This window comes from Myzus persicae, unplaced genomic scaffold, assembly GCF_001856785.1.
Source record: "Myzus persicae strain clone G006 unplaced genomic scaffold, MPER_G0061.0, whole genome shotgun sequence".
NCBI lineage: Eukaryota > Metazoa > Arthropoda > Insecta > Hemiptera > Aphididae > Myzus > Myzus persicae.
The window spans coordinates 61,690-81,749 of NW_019102786.1; the positions used below are offsets into that span (position 1 = coordinate 61,690).

Sequence of the window (20,060 nt, forward strand, 5' to 3'; positions counted from 1 at the left end):
AGGGCTGGTAAACATATCAGGTGGTACTGGCTCGAAAAACCAACTCACGGCGACATCTGTGGGCCAACCAAAGCGGTCTCAGACGGCGACGCGGCGTTCGCGAAGTCCTCGAGCCGTACGGCGCCTGTCCGCTTCGCATCGATCGCCGCCGCCACTGCCGCCCGTCACCGCCACCCATCGCCGGCGCAAGGTTATAAGCGGCGAAGCGGTGGTGGGCACGTATGGCAAAGGACGGGCCGCGATTGGTCGACGGCCGTCCTTGACAGTGTGCACCGCTGCCGAGGCGGTGGTTGTACGCCCGTATATATTTATAGGGTCGCGCCCGGCCACCGGCGCGCGGCGACCGCACGCGCCCGTTCGTTGATTCCCTGTGACCCTGCTGGGACGTCCGGTCCGTCGAAGCGCGCGTTTCACCGTCATCACCGGTCGTTCACGGACGTCGCATCGACCGCGTCTGCAGCTCCGAGCAACTCGCACTCGAGGACCACGGGGTGAGTACCTGTACCTGTATTATCTAGCACACGTTAAAATAATCATGTGTGGACGGCCACGTCATAATAATATAATGTAATAAAATATTGTTGTGACGTATAATATGTTTGTGAGTGTCGTCCACAACAATGTTAGGTAGGTATGAGATTATGACGTTTAGTCGGTGGCTTCGGGTACATCGGACGTTCAGCCGCATCGCTATAGGTAATATACGCTTGGGCCCAGCGAGATCGTTCTTGTACACCGGGTCGAGCGTTACACAGGCGGTCTGCCGTGTCGTCGGCGGCCGATTGTAGAATATTATTGTGATTTTAAATTTCGTATTACTCGTCTGGCCGATCGATCCCGCGGTGGCCGTCACACCGGCGACGGCTTCCTCACTCGCTTCGCCGGCCGAGTGTTTGCATACGGGCCACGCGTTCCGGCGATATTCCTAATCCGTCGACGTCGACGCCTACTCGACGACTGCAGTGCGCGCCTACACACTCGTCCTGGCACTAAAATATTGTAATAATAATATTATCATACCATTGCTATACCGGCACTGATCACTGCAGATGCTAAACTCGTCGTCGTCGAGTCAACCTGCAAACGTTTTCTGAAATAATAATATTATACACCTGTATTATTGCAATAACTTGCGAAAAAAAATTTAATTAATATCACCCAGTACACAATATAATACGGATGGACTTTGTCCGTCGCAGTGTTATAATATCATATTCAAAGGTGGGCAAGGTTAACGTAAACAAAACTTACTTGAGTTAGTGTTAATAAGTTGAGTGGACGTCAAAAACGTTAAACTACAATTAAAGTTAATAACTGACAAACAATATAATATTTAACTTATAAAGTTTTTAAGTTATAATAGTTGTACAGTATAGGTAATACCTTAGCTTAACTCGGTTGAGTTATTTTTGTTTGACTATCATACGAGGGTCATACTTATAATGACTGTGGGACTTAATTTTTTTTGGAATTTTAAATAATTATTTTGTCAATAATGGATTCCATTTTATCCCTTCTATTACATTTTAGCGTAGTAGTTTAGGAAATTACACGTTTGTGTAAATTACATTTATAAATAATATGTATAAACATGATTTTAAAGTAACGTATTATTCTACAGATTAACAAGTGATAAACAGTAGATTATTTTACTGGTCAATTGGGAATTTAACGGACAAGTTAGTTTCAAAAGTTTATAAAAAAAATTAACTTTTTAACTAGATAATGCCTACCTTTGAATATTGTACTAGTGTACTACACAATGCGTGCTCATAATTTTTCAAGCATCATGTCATTTAAATGATATGTAAATCGTACATGCCTTTATATATTATAAAATCTATCCAACTCATAACATATTATGTGTAGTTGCCATAAAATATATTATAATGCTTAATAATAATATTTTAGAGGGGGGGTGCATGAAGGACTCTAGGAGGTAATGTATACATTTTAAATTTAAATACATATTACTGAAAATGTTCCATTCAAGCTAACATATACCATCTGGAAAACTCTCCACCCATCATGTGTCTATGAATATTATTATACTTAATACTCTAATAATACATTAGGAATAGGTATTTTTTAGAGTGATAAAACAAAATATACATTTATAGATTTAATTCACATTTTACACTTTGGATAAAATATAAATAAATAAATACAAATAAATTGATATGGTGAATGGTAGGTATCATAATTCATGGTAATTCATAGTATTATCCCCAAAATACTTCCCACGTATACTCGGCACTAGAACCATATTATTATAGCTGTACAACACATATTGATTATTTATAAAATTATAGTGACTTTAGTTTAATATCTAATAAGTCCAAAGTCGTGTGTTAGGAGCGTGATCACCGCACGAACCTATCACGAAAAAATAAACTGTTTTTGACCTCGAGTAATAGACTCGTTGAAATCTCCGATCTTAATAGGGTCGGTACGAGGATCAATAAGTAGATTAGAGAATAGAGATTCTCTAATTACCTGCTCATTACATTTGAAGAATAGTATTTGTATCGTAAAATGTTTCAATATAATGTAATTAGATCAGATAATGTAGCATTTTAACAGCAACAATTTTATGCATTTTATTCATCATTACAATGATTTATGTTGTATCGTTCTAATTGAAAATATGAATTATATATTTTATACTCGATTAATAATATAATGTATGTAGTCAACATTATTCAATAATCTGTATTATGTCTTACCTTCGGTGATTGAATGAAAACAATTACCTTCCATTCAAACTCTATAAAAATATATTTATTACAAACTTATTCAGTGGTGTCCAGTATTTTCTTGAAGAACAAATTAACATCTATAACTGAAAAAAATTAGGTTTAAGTAGGCACTTACAAATATTTTTCATATCTTATTATTAGTTTGGAGTTTAGACAAATTTACATTATTGGTCTACTCAAATCAACTATAATTGAATAAGTGTGTGATACACCATACATATACATATTTTTTATCGCCATAAACTATTCAGAATGATTTTTAGTTAATAACTTACGATGCATTATACTTTAAACGTTTCATAAGATATGGCATATTACATCGATGAGATTGTTCTAAAAATATATTTCCCTAATTGATCGTAATATAAAATATTTAGTTAAAATACCTGTAAATAATTAGTAATTGTATTAATTTACTAATAAATTTAATAATCTATTAATTGTAATCATTTATCGTATTATAATTAATAGTAATATAATTATATAAATATTTATCACTGTCCAAAGGGATATGATCCGTTACTTTTCGAAGACGAGCGGCGTTCTTATATTATGCCACTAGAGAAAAGAGATGGTTGAAAAAGGTCTCTAGAAGAAAACTTCCACAACCTTCACCCTTTGATAAAGTCACACCTTTTTTGTCAATGCATGCTCACCAGCCATCTCATCAACAACTTCTCTGCAATGCCGAAATCCTGCGTACTCTTAACACGACTTAATTATAACTTACAAGATTAGGTAATTTTAATATTTTCTTATTTGTACTTTACTACACAAATTTTTTTTGTGTAATATTTTAAGCGTTGTAACTATTATTGCTATGAATTTTATATTTTCGTTTCAAACTACCTAAAGACTTCTTAAATGCATATGACATTAAAAAATGATCAGAAACTAAAATATATGGTTTATTATGAAAAGAAACTGAATTTATATACTTAAGGATACTAGTATGAGTGAAGAATGTTAATGTTGGCCATATTTCAATATCTAATTAAAAGTATATAAGGTATTATAAAATATCTTTTCCCTGCACAACCAGCCTATGTCTACTGATAAATACATCTGTATAGGTAAATATGGAAAACCCTATCAGAGCAATGTTACTGTTTTATAGCCAATGTACTGTATGAATGAATTAAATTAAATTAAACTATTAATGTAAGACGAAGAAAATTTAATTTCAAATAAAACTACAATAATTTGTAGGTACAAATTTAGTTCTAATTTATTTCTACTATATCAGATTTTCTTTTATACACACATGTAACTTAAAATATTTTATGTATAGTTTGATAACATGCACACGTCTGAGAGACGTACCAAGTAGATTAATTTTAAATATACCTATTTACTATATTAAACGCTATAGATCCCATTTATGTTGAAGGTCGATTGCAGTCGATAGTTATAAAAAAAAAATTAGTTAAACAAATATTATCTTGGTGTAAGCCGAGCTGTTAAAATTTCCCAATTATTTAAGTATCTACTCCTACCATGTTTGACAAATAAATTGTTAAGTGTCTCAAATAGTAAAATATTCTTACAGTAAATCAATAATCTATATAAATATTAATTATAAGTAGTATATTATACACTATAGTTCGTATTTATTGCATAAGAATACCAGTAATTCTATATTTTTATCTTTAAACGTATATCTACATAAATTGAGGCAATTCATTATCGTACTTAAAACATTGTCGCTACATATTTCATTGTAAGTCATGCTGAAGATTTTTAGGAACCAAGAAAATATACAATGTGTAATAATTGCTTATAATTTTCAAACTGGTAGCTTTAAATAAATTAAAATATTTAGGTACTTTATCTATTGTGTTGATGAAGTTATCTGATGTATTTAAAGTATTATTAATCTAAAAAAATGAATATAATATAACATATATCTTTATTATTATTTAGATTTGAATTATCCTGGTCTACTTTGAAAATGTACTAGATAAAAATAAATGTATTTACATAGATAAATACTAATTTACTAACATGGCGTTATTTTGCTAATGTTAACATTTTGAATTTTTATTTTTATTTTTACATATAATAATATGAAATATATAGTTTATACGATAATAATTACAATATATACTTATATAATATTGGAGGTTATTATAGCATGGGTTTGTTGAAAAAGAAGTCACGGCCCAGAGCTGACATGAGAATTTTAACGGTCATTTTTTTCATTAGGATCCTGTCACATGTATAAATCTTGGCACCATTTGTGGGCCCAATGTTTTGGGTGGAATTTCCGGCATATTGAGGAAACAAGATATTTATCAAGGATATTTGGAATTAGTAATACAATTTTAGAATTTATGAAAGTTTTGTTATACTTACTGTAGATTACTTTTGAAATTTAATAAAATATTTTACCTATTAAAAACAAAATCAGTTATAAGTTCCCATTGTTTTGTAAATATATCCAAATGTTGTAACAGGTAGGTAAGTATGTAATGTAAGTAAATTATATAATATTAACAAAATTCAAGATTTTAATAAAAAATACATTTATTCATTCAATTTGTGTACTTACATAATGTAAATTGTATGAACAGATATCTCTATGCATGACTATGATTATATTTTACTGGTTTGTAGTAGTGATTATGTTTGTCAAACATTGACCTTCACAATATATACCTTTGACATTTAAAAATAACAAATTGATTATTTTTATCTCACACAAAAAGATGTATAAAAAACACTACACGTATGGTACGAACATCAATTAAACCGATTTTATTGTTAAAAAGTCATTTAAAAAAGGTCATTTAAAATCATTTTTTTTCTTAAAGTTATCTTGTTGATTTTATTTTGTTTAGATTAAGACTAAAATTAAAGTATTCCATAAATACCTACACAATTTTAAATTCTGAACGAAGCAATTTATGTGTTAGTGATAGTGGTGTTTTTTTTTTTGTCTCATCTCACCTTAAATGCAGTAAAAACATTACAATTTTCAACTTTGAGAATGTTTTTAATTAGCACATTGGATCTATATAGTACTAGATGGTAAACTCAGTTTATTTCAGAAAATCGAAAAAAATATATTATTTTTAAGTTTATTTATAGTCCTTAAAATTAATCGACTTCTTTAGTTATTTTTTGATTTATGTATGATAATTTTTTTGTTTGTGAGAAAAAATGTTTAAAATTGTAATACAAAGTTTCTCGTTACATTTTCTTAAATACCAAGATAAAAAGAATAGTGAAATTTGCACATTTTTTTTATAAGCGTTTTGTGTTTACATTCAAGTTTTTATAAAATTCAACAAAATCACAAAAATATGTAGTTATAGGTAAATTCTTTTATAGTTTAAAATTGATCACATTTTTAATTTGAATATCATATAATTAAAAAGGAATTACTTTTTCACCAATGCGTATATTATGATTTACTATACACAATGGAATTCTCCAAATATTTAGATTAATTTCTAATTTATACCATAAATCTATCCACACCGTTTCGCCACACTGCAATAAGTTCGTCATTATTGATTTATAAGTTACTTAATAACAGTCATATTATATGCAATAATATTATAATTATCACTGTATAACATAGCACCTATATGCGATTTGTTTTTTGCAAAAATGGTCAAACCTTCCATATTACCTACAGAAAAAATAATACTAATACCAGTATAAATATATAATAAAATATTAATTTAGGTGTATAGATACTTAGAAATAGAAGCTTACGCTTAAAATCGTTTTTCGTATACAATATGTCATATGTGACCTGGTGAACATTCAATGACGAAGTATACTCGACACTTACTCTACATACTACAGAGTAACTTTCTCAGTTTTCTTTTTATAATAATTTTGATGGGCAAAAATACAAATACAATTAGTAAAATAGTACCAATACAATTAGAATTTTAAACAAGTACAGTTTAGTACAATCACAGAGAAAACTAGCTTTTTACTAGACATTTAATAATGTATTTTTATTAACCCTTTAATACAATCATGCGACAATCTCTTCTAACAACTTATATTTTTTTTAAACAACACAATGGTCTGCACTTTGGTACATAATATTATATAATATAATATATTATATCCTGCAAACACGATATGCATATGTATAGGTACTATAAATGTCCTCGTAAAATTAACCTACCTAACAAAAACATTACTTATTTTTTAATAAGGTATACTATTATACCGTTTTAATTGTTCGGAAGTTTTAATTATATTTCCGTTTTTATTAAATAAAGATATTTAGGTACTAATATTTTCCTGAGTACAACTATACATATTAAATATGTACCTATGCATATTGCATAATATTTATGTATTTATAAAATATTACATTACAAATATTATATTGTAATAATATTAATGTATACCCGAATGTAGGTTTATAACCTTTGAACAGTGATAAGTCGACACAATATTTTGATGATGAATTCCACAGTTCAAAGATGTAAATGTCCTTTAAAAGTATATAATTATAGAAGGTATAGTAAGGTATACCTTCACCTAACAGGCCTCTATGAAAACATTTCATCTACCTAGTATAATATAAATACGACCATATTACATACATGTAATTATTTATGACATAAGTGTAATAAATAATATTATTTATTGAATAAAATATCTTAGCGAAAATCAAATCATTTAATTTAGATATTATAATGGCCTACAAGTGGGTGTTTAAAACATAAATAAGTAAATCGTTTGGTAAACTTGCGAAAAACATTTGTGGACAACTTTTTTAGTGTATATGCAATAGGTATGGTATCTAGTGACTATAGTAGGCTCCTTTGTAATATGTATAGATAATAATAAAAATGGGTGATGGCCAATATTAGTTATTATCGTTTCGGTGGTCTAATCTACAGAAAAAAATGCACTTCTACCCATTTGGCAGTTTCCATATGGCGGTATGGACTATCCGATTGCCATAAAATTTCAAGGACAGAAATGGTTTAGACAAAGAAAACCATTGATATTGGCCGCCGATCAGTATGCTGTATGCATAACCAAAGTGTAAGTTGATGATGCACTATAAATGGCGACGCACGTAATTATATAACATATCAATTATAAACTATAAAAAGTTATTAACTACCTCTGCCAGTTTATTTTCACAATCAAACTATGTATTTGTTAGGAATTAGGATACCGATGATCTCGTATCCTGTATTATTCGACAGAAAACACAAATAAAAAAAATGTTTTTATATTTTGGAATCTTTCGGTAATGTAACAATGGTATAATGGATTGATTAGCAGTTTTTTTAAATTGAGATTTGCACCGACCAATGATGATTATTCTACTATTATTCGTTTAAAATAATCTAAGATGCGCAAATTTAGTCTTTTAGCTATCGATCAACATTATATTTGGTGGAACAATGGTTCAACGGTTAAAACAATTATTTAAATATTGACATTTCACATGAGCTTTTATCATTAAACCTTGAAAAAATACCTCTTTACGTTTTAACACAGTATATTATATTTTGTATAGGTACTGACAAAAAATTAATATCTGTGTATAATAATGATTTTAAATAGGTAATTTGTCTGCACTTAACTTTATTAAAACATCATGTATCACTGATATCATTGGTTCGAGTCTCAAGGATATACTATAGTAACTTTAGTTTTCTATTGGAAAACAACATGTGTCATTTGACTCCTTGTATAAGAGTACAAAAATGCTTAAGACTCAATAGATTGGATTCAAAAATGCATTTTTATTTCTGGACTGTAGCTAAAATTTGAACCATTTAAATTCCAGTGTATTTAAATATTCTCGAATTGAAAATCATTGCACTCAGAAAAAATTCTAAGCGTTTTTTTGTTAAAAATAACATACCGTTTTTTAAATTCCATTCGGGTACAAAATCTATTATCTGTTCCAGTAAAGTTAGATCACAAAAAAATGAAGGAATATGTTTACTTCCATAAAATAATTATTTCACATAATAAAAACTCTAAATTTGAGTTAAAAATGTAATTTACTTGATGATTAATATTAAGATTTTGACGTCGAACACTTTGTCTTGTTTTGATGTCTTATGGATATAAATTTGAAAAATTTCAACGATTTTCTATAACGTTGATTGTTAGGTAAATTGCAAAAATGACCGGCTTCGAGTACCAAGGGTTTCCGCTGTACCACCATTGGAACTCGAGGAACAGTTGCAGTGTTACCTCGATGACAAGTTAAATACAATATAGAAAAAAATCTGATTTTCAAACTGAATTTCTCATTAAAATATTGAAAAATATGCCAAAGTTGACTAACGCAGAACGGGCAAAAAACTTTCGAAAACGGCAAAAGGAGAAAGCTCAGGCAGGTGGACAAAAGAAAAACCCAGCTCGAACCAGTACAGAACGATCTCGGGAACACAGGGCCCGAGAGAAGGAGAAACGACCGAGTATAATTTCGATGACGAGACCTACACAACCTCAGAATACGCCCGTGTCGTTGGAAGTCAACTGCAGTATGGAGGTAATATTGTGTAAACATTTTCTCTCGTGAAAATTCTATCTTTTGAAATCCACAACAAATAAGACTTAGTTCATCGTTAAAATTGGTAGACATGTCTCAAACAGTGAATACATTACTTTCACTTTATTTTTTACACGTGACTATGTTATTGGAACCCAAAAATGGAATTGAGTCCCTAAATAAACTTCTAAATAAACTTTAAATTTATATAATCAATAGCTACTGGCTACTACAGTAGTTTATTGTGACGACCAAACCCTATAAGTATACTAAATAGCCTTTCTACTGTATGAAAATGTTTTCACTTTGTTGCTACCGTAGCAAGTTAAATATTTACAATCATACCTACTATAATTCTTTGTTCTAAACTTCTAACAATATAATTATTATCATCATTCTGATAAGTACTTTGTTTTTACCTTGTTACAATTATTTCAAGTTAATTAAATATATATGCTTTGACTTATTTTTATCATATATATTTTTTTATTATACAATTTTTAAGTTTTTATTCACTTATATATTGATCTTATAACCATGCCGTAGGTAAAATGTAAATGCTTCTTTTTTTACATGGATTTTAGTGCTGATACTTGCTAATACAGTAAACTACCATAGTCCAAATAACAGGATTTAAAATTTGTCTTATGCAGTTATGCTAAATAATTTAGCAAATCATTTTAAAATTCTTCGATCTACTTGCAATTGACTAGATATTGATGTATTAATATGTTATTTATGAATTGTGGGTTATATATTAGAAATTTGAAAACAGTTAAACTGAAAACTGCAATGTATACTATAATTATATGTATTTTAAAATGTAGTTTTCTTATACTTGGTACATACATCATTATTAATTTATCCGAATTTTACTTAATACTTTTTATTTACCAATATAATAAAATAAACATTACGATAATCGACTTTGTTGTAATACCTAACTACAATGTAACGCTGGTTTACCACTTGACCTTTATGATTAAATTAATTCTGCAGTGTGTAATTGTTTTAGTTTGAAGTATTAGGTGCACTAGATTATTGAATGTTTATTTATTTTTTTAGTTGTTTAAGTACAAATAGTAAACATACGTGTTTATCATTAATATTAACTAACATTTGTTGCGATAGAAATAATTATGTTGGTAATATTTCAAGTAATAATAATTTGACTATACTTTTATAATACATTTATTGTATATTTGTGACAAATTTAAATAAGTCTACAATTTATCGTTATCGTTTCACAATAATAAGTAATAACAGGCAATATTATTTACATATAAATGTGAAGAATTTGATTACTGTAACCTCAACATTTAAATTTGTTTGTTTTTATAGAACAAATATAACAAAAAGTAAACAGTTGAGTAGCTAAAATTATTATACAATAGTTATTGTAATTTCCACCATAACTTACTACTGCAGAAACTACAGTTTTGGTTTAAAGTTGATTGAATCTGATCTAATTGGGTTTTCATTAAACTACTTATTTCATAATTTTACTTTATGTGAAACACAATATTATTGACAAAATAATGAATGCCTGTATTTGATTTAGGCGTTCAATGTATAATTTATAGGTACCAATTTATAAATGAACGTGTCACGAACACAAATATCTTATTCCAAACTCGATATTATAATTTATATTGCATATACATAGAACCATTTATAAATTAAAATATATCAATACAATATAATATCAGTTTAATTTAACTTTGAACTTATTGAGGGAGCGTGCAATTGTCAGCTTAGAAACCGCAGCTTTATATATTATATTATAACTAATAAACCAATACCATAATATTAAACAATAATAATAGATATTTGCAGTATAAATAGTTTAATTTGGACTTTATAATAACTTGCGTTAATTTAAATTTAAAAATATATTTTTCATAAGTTATAAATTACAAGTAAGTTAGCAAAAGTAGCTTATTTAATTAATCATTATGATTTTAACGCATTATTATGGTGCAAATGTTGAAATGTTTTTGTTGTATTTATACGTAATAGTAAATTGTTTTATTATAATTTAATATTTATTATGATACAAATTTCGTACACACTTTAACAAACATAATGTGTGATGGGCGTCTTCACATTATAATGTATAGTCTATTGGTATAGAGTATAGACTCTATACAAATATTACATCATCTGGTTTACATGAAATCAATTTGTGTATCAATGCATAAAACAAATTATCATCTTTTTATAGTAATTATTGTAAAAATCATAATTCTTAGTTTTTGTATTTTCTTATACAATGTATGTTCAATAGATATGATTACATATAGATATTTAAATCTATTTTAACGAATCTAAATTTTAGTTAATAAAAGCTCATCTCACAAATCAGTGACTTATTATTTTGAAAATTTTTTTTTTATTATTTGTGCTATAACCTGCTGTTTGCGACATATTCATTATTATAAGTTATAACAGCTGTTTAACTTATGATTAAATAAAATGGCATTGCCGGAATCCACCAAAATACAAATACATCAGATGAGTCTTCTTGGTACCCATCATCTTTCCACATCGAATCAAGTTAATATTTTTGAACCCAATTTGTATTTATTTGTTATTTTTTATTTAAAAAATATAGTATACATATTACATATACATTAATTATAAATAAAAAATGTGTGTAAAAAAAATGGTCCGATATTGATATAGCACTACTTTTGAAGGTTGTCCGTTCCAGGACGATGACGTTACAGCATCCCAATTAAAAATTCTTTTTCATATCTAAAAGGGCATACATTTTTAATTTTTTCTAAGAATTAGTATATTGTACACAGGGTACAAATCTTATAAAAATATATGAAATTAGTCCAATGTGAAAATGATTACTTACGCGTGCCAGGACGACTCGCCTAATCGGGTTATAATAGGTAGCACTTATATATTATATAACATTATAACATATTATAAGTCCACTCTTATCCAAGATACACTTTTCAACTCTATAAAGTATCAAATTCTCTTTTTCATTTTTATGTTTCCGAATAGTTTCAATACTGCGACTATTTTGTACTATGTAATACACTTTCTAAAGAATAAGTCGCTAATAATAGGAATGTAGCTATAATAAATAATAATATAGGTACACACAGATTGGTTAAACCACTGTACATACCCGTAAAATAAAATACGACTGATACATTAATATAAATAATAATCATGCTAATGGCGGGTGGGTCGACGTTTTCGTTTTTGCAGACAATGTCCTCTTCCGAATCGGCAGAACCGGCCGGATGGCTGAGACTCGGTGACCTGGCGATCGGCGGCGACGGCGGCGTGTGCGTCACGTCGTTAATCAAGGACAAGATACGCGAGTACATGCTAAACGAGGAACAGCAACAGACGACCGCGACGTCCACCACGACGCCGGTGGCCACGGTGGCCAACACGATGCAGGCGTCCAATAGCGGTGACGTCACGTGCGTCCGGCGGATCGGCAACTCTCTGGACCTGTTGTTGCGCGAAAGCCGAAATGCCGGCCACGCCGTGGCCGCGGCCACTGCCAAGAACAAGTCATCCTCTTCGCCGCCTTCTTTCGCCACCGCCGCCACGGCGGCCGTGGACATGGCTTCAGCCGCCTGCGCGGTCATCACCGCCCCCGTCGACCATATCGCGTCCACCGCAGTAATCACCGCGCCGGCCGACAGCTCGCGCCCGACTGTCGATCGACCGCTGCCACCGCTGCCACCACTGTTCACCAAACGGTAAGTCGATCGACTGTACTTATTACTATAATATAGGTTTATGTATACCTACCTACCATCATGAACCCAAATCTACTATAATAAGAGTATATTATGTGCAATAAATTCCACTAAACACTTATTATTATTATCGTGGCATAATAAACTAAGAGTTATGCCGAGTGTTTTGCGCAGAAGAAGCTGATAAAACGAAAATCTATTAAAAATATGGTTGGTTATAGACAACACGTGTAATGTAATCACTACGAGCGGCGTACATTAAAGTTATTTATGTGGATTATCAACATAGTTATCTTACAGTCATTAGGCATTATAATTTACATTAATAATTTAGTTAGGTTAGAATTTTAGATCTCATATAAATGTTTATGATTTGGAAAGGCTTATGTGACTAATCTTTAAAATAGGATGGTTAGAGAATAAACTGCGTTTCATTAATATAGATGAATTTTAATGATCTTACAAATAGGCAGGTAGGTATTTTCGATTATGTGCGTGTTTTATTGATTTCAACGATATTTTCAATGAGAACATTCATAGAATTCTTAGCTCTTACGAACACTTACTAACATGTATATATTTTTTTTTGTAATGCAAATATACTAATATTAATATCTGATATATTATAATGATCTTAATATATGAATATCAATATTATTTGCACTACTCGATACTGATGTAACGAATTTTACATTTAGAATAATATGAACCTATATTATTATAATTATTAAACAATATAATAAATGCGTTGCTTGTTTATACCAGTTGTTGTGTGTTGTGTAGTTCGACTTAACAATGTGAGCAAAACACGCTTTTATGTTTTTTTCTTACGCCTTATTTATTTTAAAATTACTACTTTTGAATATGTAGGTAACAATGTAACATAGTATTAGTATTTAGTAGTTATGTATAAACATTAATGATTATCACAAATTAAAAGAAAAACAAATTGAATTAGACTTATACAAAAAAAAACACAATACAAATTATTATTAATTGTAAAAAGATAACTAAGCGTCAGTAAAATTATTTTCCACATATGCGTGTTATTGGTGGCGTTTTTTTCATACAAGTTGAATTATTGGCCTTTTCATTGGTGTGTTTTATGCACTTGTAAATTGTAGTACCTACATTCATTTACATTCATAGAATAGGAAAAACAACGGCAACAATAATATGTAAACACAATATTTTGTGTCCTTCAGAACGAAATCTATATAAAGGTTTGTTTTTGAGGTTTGTTACTATATGTATAGATTTGTGTTTTCGAATATTGTACTCTATACAGTATGTTCTTAATTTGTATATACAGTCAAGGGTAATTTAAATTTTATGACTAATTCATTGGCTATGATTCAATTATTTAGACTCTCAGTATCATAATTACAACTCGTTGCTTACCTTTGTGAGAATAATATATACGTTTTTACATTTACACTTTGAGATTTAATGTAGGAACCTATATCAAATTAAAGTTATAAAATAAAAAAATTTTATTGGAAACCAAAATGTCTAATCAAAATACGAGTAATTAGGTAGAAGGAACACCAGAAAAAAGATACCTTACTACATTGTTAAATAGTATACTTTTTCAAAAATAATTGACTCATATCGAAATAATTTTAAGAGGTTACTAAATTCAATCGTTTATGATAAAACATTCAATTTAATATTATTTTAACGGTAGACATTAATAATCTACACGTTAATATCTACATCCGTCTAACTTAAAATTAATTAAAATATTAAATGATAAAAATTAAAAATTAATATATTATATCCCTCAATATCAATAATACAATAAATATTTATTGTTAAAAAATACAATAATAGTGATTTGTGAAGCAAAAATATTTGAATTATTAAATTAATTTTATTACCAGAAAAATATCTAAACATTTAAAATGTGTTGACGTAAATACCAACTATATATTATAAGTTATTACTCCGTACAGAGTGAAATGTTTTTTTTTTTAATCAAATATAATATTATGGTTTAATGCACATACTTTAAAAGTTATTTAATTTACTCATTTACTTATAGGTACCTACTGCTCCTATGGAAAAATCATAAAAAGTTCTAATACAGTGAATTCTAATCATTTGTCGACGACAGCCAATAGATATCGACTCTGGTCGAAAGCAAATGTTAAGTTTAGGAATGTCAGAATGTGATATACTAACTACATGTGTATTGTGTAATTTAATTGAGTTTCAAGTGTAAGAAAATACTTGCATAGAACTGTAGAAGCTAAGACATTAAAGACATTAAAGGCATTTTAAAGTACATGAATATTAAAATAAATATTTTTTTCGATAAAAACGAACACATGTTCATTTTGGTCTTAAAAATTAAATACATAATTATTTTCAATTAAACTATAGCAAAATTGATTATTCAGATATATCAATGTCATTTTTAAGCCCTGAACTTAACGAAACACTAATCAAAGATTATTTAATAATGAAGAGCTAGGTACCTATATAAGGTTCAATTAATTCATCAAACTTTAATTGTGGATCGTGATAATCATATGTACTAAAAAATGAATAATTTTGTTGTAATAACAAATCAAACACTTCAATAATACATGCGAAAAAATATTTAACGAGAAAAAACGATGTGCACTTATAAGTTATAGGTAAGTACAAATGAAAAAGGACAGTTGCACTTTAGTCCAAATCGATTTTATAATTCTAATTTCAGTTTATAATATGAATAAGTTTCAATTGGTTAATTTCCAATACTATATATATATATATATATATATATATATATACTATACTATTCATATACTATTAAAATAAATTGTTTTTGATATTTTTAAATATAATATTTTTCTGTGATATAAAAATTACTAAAAACAAGTATAATAACATTAAGAGTTCAAACCGTGTAATCAGTTCCTATATAATCTAAAATAGGTACTTATAATTTACTTCACAATAGTATACAGTCATAATAATTTAGTAACATAATGATAATTGTACAGACAGTGTTACAATATAATGTCATAAGATTATTTAAACATGTATAATCGTTTATTATGATAAATATGTATTTATAATGTGACTTTTCTTCGTAATTGGAGCAAGGACACTACGATTTAGAAGTGAGAAACAAAAAATAATTAAAAGGATTACAACTGAGGGAAAACTAAATTATCTTAAAGTATCCATCTTTAGGTCTGCAAAAGAGTTGATTTTAATATTATAATAAATGTATAAACTATACTATTTAACGTAGCACTTAAACTATTTTATACGTAATATTATTATTTATAGTTATATAATACAATTATATCCAAACAATAGAAAAGTATTTTAAAATAAAATGTAATATTTTTATTAAACGATGATTTGCTGAACTTTACGGAAGGGGAAATAAAGGACCTTGTGCAATGTTTTTTTCCTTGAAAATAGCTGTGTTAATCATTAATTTTGCTATAAAAATATACAATGATGTCAGATTTTGACCAACTTATTTAAATATCCAATTTTAAGAGCACCATTTATTTTTTTGTAGCCTAACATGTCTTTTGTAATTAAGCTTTATTTAGTTTGTATTTTAATTTATTATAAGTTTCAGTATTTTACCAATAAAGTGTCATTAATAAATCATAATGTGTTAAAGGCAGATAAGTTAGTTATGGCCTGTCTTACTATCCAGTTAGAAATAGTTATACGTGTATTTGTTATATAATAATATGTTCTCAATTTTATTTTCACAACATACCTATGTATGTAAGTAGGTACCTACATCAAGTTATTGTATCAATCTTGTACCTATAATATAATTTCAAACTAATAAACGATGTAAAATTTAATTTTAGTATTAAAAAGTACCTACCTACTTCGTTTTTGATTTCTATTTAAAAATTGGATATTTAATTCATATTTTACCAGATGTACATAATATTATAGGTACCTACCTACCTAGGTACTATACTTCGTTTTCGTGTTTCTGTCTGAGCTAGGTATATGTATATAGTTTATTGCACTGCATGTTACCTTTGAACGATAGTCTGTATAATATTTAAAATAAAATAGTTTTAACAATACTATTCATATATTATAGTATCATTAACTGTGTTCCTATAAACTTATAATTATTATTTGCATATTAAATACTAAATAGTAAATATTCTGTATATATTACATGACAATTCACTATTTTACTCTGGTATAGGGTTGTTGTTTACAGTTTGCTTATTTATTTTAGACTTTAAAATAGGATGCAATTATGAAACACCCTCTATAGACGATAATATTCAATAAACTATATAGGTTATACATATTATATATTTTTTATTAGTATATATATATAGGTATTATATAGTTCAACTGTAAATCAGTACACAATTAGTTATTACAGTGTTTATATATTAGGCATTATATGCGACAGTTGATTTCTATTTATTATTTTTATTATCAATGTGCATTTTCTTCAAACTTCAAAATCAATAATTTATTAATTTTACCAAGGCGCAATTTTCGTTTTTAATGTTTTTATTATGAATTTATTGCACAATAATTATGTAAATTCGTGTAATTTTGCTTTTCACATAGGTATCATCTGTATAAAATATAATGAGATATAATTTGTTTACATAATATTTTAAAGGTAAAACACCCATCAGAATATCTTTGGAATAATTTTTTTCTCAAAATATTATTCAAATTTTACAAATTATTGTAGTTATTATTTTTTAACTATTTGTAAAATATAACCTTTGATTACTTTATACATCTAGTTGATCTATGGTGTGATCTTAATATACTATTAATAATAATCAATAAATAATAAATGAAATGCACGCAACCCGATAGTTGAAAGTGCATCATACAAGTAAAGAGCTCTGAGCTGCATTATAAGAGCAATGCAAAAATAATCATTTACGAGGTCAAACAATGAAGGCCAAGCCCAGAGCGACGAGCGCCGTCTTTTGGCATTTCGCAACCTTACGGTGTTTCCGCACTAGTAAATTTTCTGTAGTAGTATATTGGTGTTAAAATACCATGTGGCACCTTTTGACTTTAGAGCCTTGAACAAACTAAGACGAAAGTCCAATTTTGTTAAACACAAAAAAAAACGTGAGACCATCACAGACTACAGCTAGGGCACAAATGTGTACGTCTTGCACTGTAGATTTAAACACGCAAGGTCATCAAGTTAAAATCACAAAACTCTATAGTTATTAGCGATCCGTATACATTGTAGCTGCATTTTAAAATTGTCCCCTGGTTGAATGCTGTACAAGTGTACAACATAACGTGGGCAAATCTTTGAAATAATATACGAGTACATGTTTAATGATGATGACTGTTGAGAACGCCAAATTTACACAGACTATTTTGATAATTTTTAATAATAACAATATGGTTCTAAAATGTGTTCATAATTAATATGCCGTTTATTATATACCTGCTCAAGATATGTACCACAACACAGATGTTGAAAAACTATTTAGTCTGAGTTTCCATGAGCCTACATATTAATATATTTTATTAAAATTTACAATACACATCTATAAAGTGAAATTATTAATTTTTATACCTATAATATAAAAATAGTAATGCGTATTATACTTTAGACTCGATTTTTCTTTTCAAATTCTACATTATCATCCCCTTGTTACAAATAGATAACTCCTATGTGATTGACGGCGTCTTAAATTAGGTATAAAGAGGAATTTCTTAAAAATTAAAAACATATTTTATACATCAATCGTAGGGGATGCTGAATGATGCCTACCTATAGTTTCTACATAATATTGTATATTACCTATGTATTATGAATTATGATTCACCATATTCACGTATAATTTGTTATAAAATCATTGTATAAATTATAGAAATATATTATTTCATTTAATCAAAGTGTAAGGACCTAATAATTAAAATAGACACTGAAGTAAATGCGTAAATAATTTATCAGTAGGTAGGTACAACATATTAAACTAATTTTAGAATGTAGAGTATGCATCAGTGGCGCATCAACCGCTGATGCGGATGGCATATTATAACATCGGCGCCACAGGTTTCAAAGCGGGTCCAGACAGGGTCCAGAGCGCTGATGTCCCTTGCTTCCTACATCCTACTGCGGAATCTGATTGAAAATATAAAATGTATAGATATGAATTAATATAAATCATTATAAAACTAAAAACCAATATAATTTGTTTGTGGCCTTGGATTTACACTATCTGACTTAATAATATAAAGTCCAATCTATACCTACTTTATGATGGTTTTATCCATTACTTGATATATCTACGTGTACTATGACCATTGCATCGGATACACGAATAACCATTGTTTTAAAAATAAAATTACAACTTTCTTCTTATTATTGTATATTGCAAAATGCAGATTAAATTAAATTATACCTATTTGGTGTAACAAGAGAACTGTTTAATCAAATGTAATGGCAAGAAACATAACATATTAGCTATGTTTACAAGAATAATATAAACTCAAGGGTGAGCTGCGGAGTATATGGCGAAAAACGTATACTAAGTCTTAAACATATTTATAAACGAATGCTTAAAAACAATAATATAATCATTCGGTCGACAGTTGCTAAACTGAGTGGTCCAACAATTAGTAGATATATTATTTTGTAGTTTATTTTATTCTAAGTTAAATCGTATTTATTTTAAAAATCCCTTATTTTGTAATTCCTATGGTGTGAATGACTTTTTTTTATAGCGATAGCTGCAGCTACCAATATTTAAATTATTACAACTCAGCTATTACAAGTATTTATAAGTAAAATAATAAAAGAAGAAAAAAGAAGAAGACATAACACATTTTAAACAAAAAAACAAAAATTAATAATTAAATTAAATAAATAAAAAGACCAATTACAAAGAACAGCCGTTACAAACAATATAATACATGGAAAATAATTTTTAAAAAAATAAAATAGAAAACGCTAATATGCATTAAAATCAAATTAAGAATCCAGAATTTTTTAAATAGTTAAATATATATTAATAACAATGGGTCTAAAAAAAGAATTCGAAATAGATTGTGCCACAGCTGAGTAGATATTGATGATGT

At 28.5% G+C, this 20,060-nt stretch overlaps 1 protein-coding gene across 3 annotated transcripts in view; it reads left to right on the forward strand.

Annotated features, from left to right (window-relative positions):
• Positions 1-339: 339 nt before the first annotated feature.
• LOC111033117 (probable serine/threonine-protein kinase kinX) overlaps positions 340-20,060 on the forward strand; it is a 31,516-nt gene continuing 11,795 nt past the window's right edge. For 2 of the 3 annotated variants that reach the window (XM_022313711.1, XM_022313713.1), the window contains exons 1-3: positions 340-491; positions 8,874-9,258; positions 12,490-12,995. In XM_022313711.1, the coding sequence (XP_022169403.1) occupies positions 9,034-9,258; positions 12,490-12,995 (731 nt within the window). In that variant the 5' untranslated portion in view covers positions 340-491; positions 8,874-9,033. The remainder of the gene's footprint in view (positions 492-8,873; positions 9,259-12,489; positions 12,996-20,060) is intronic. The other variant, XM_022313714.1, reaches the window with a different exon arrangement.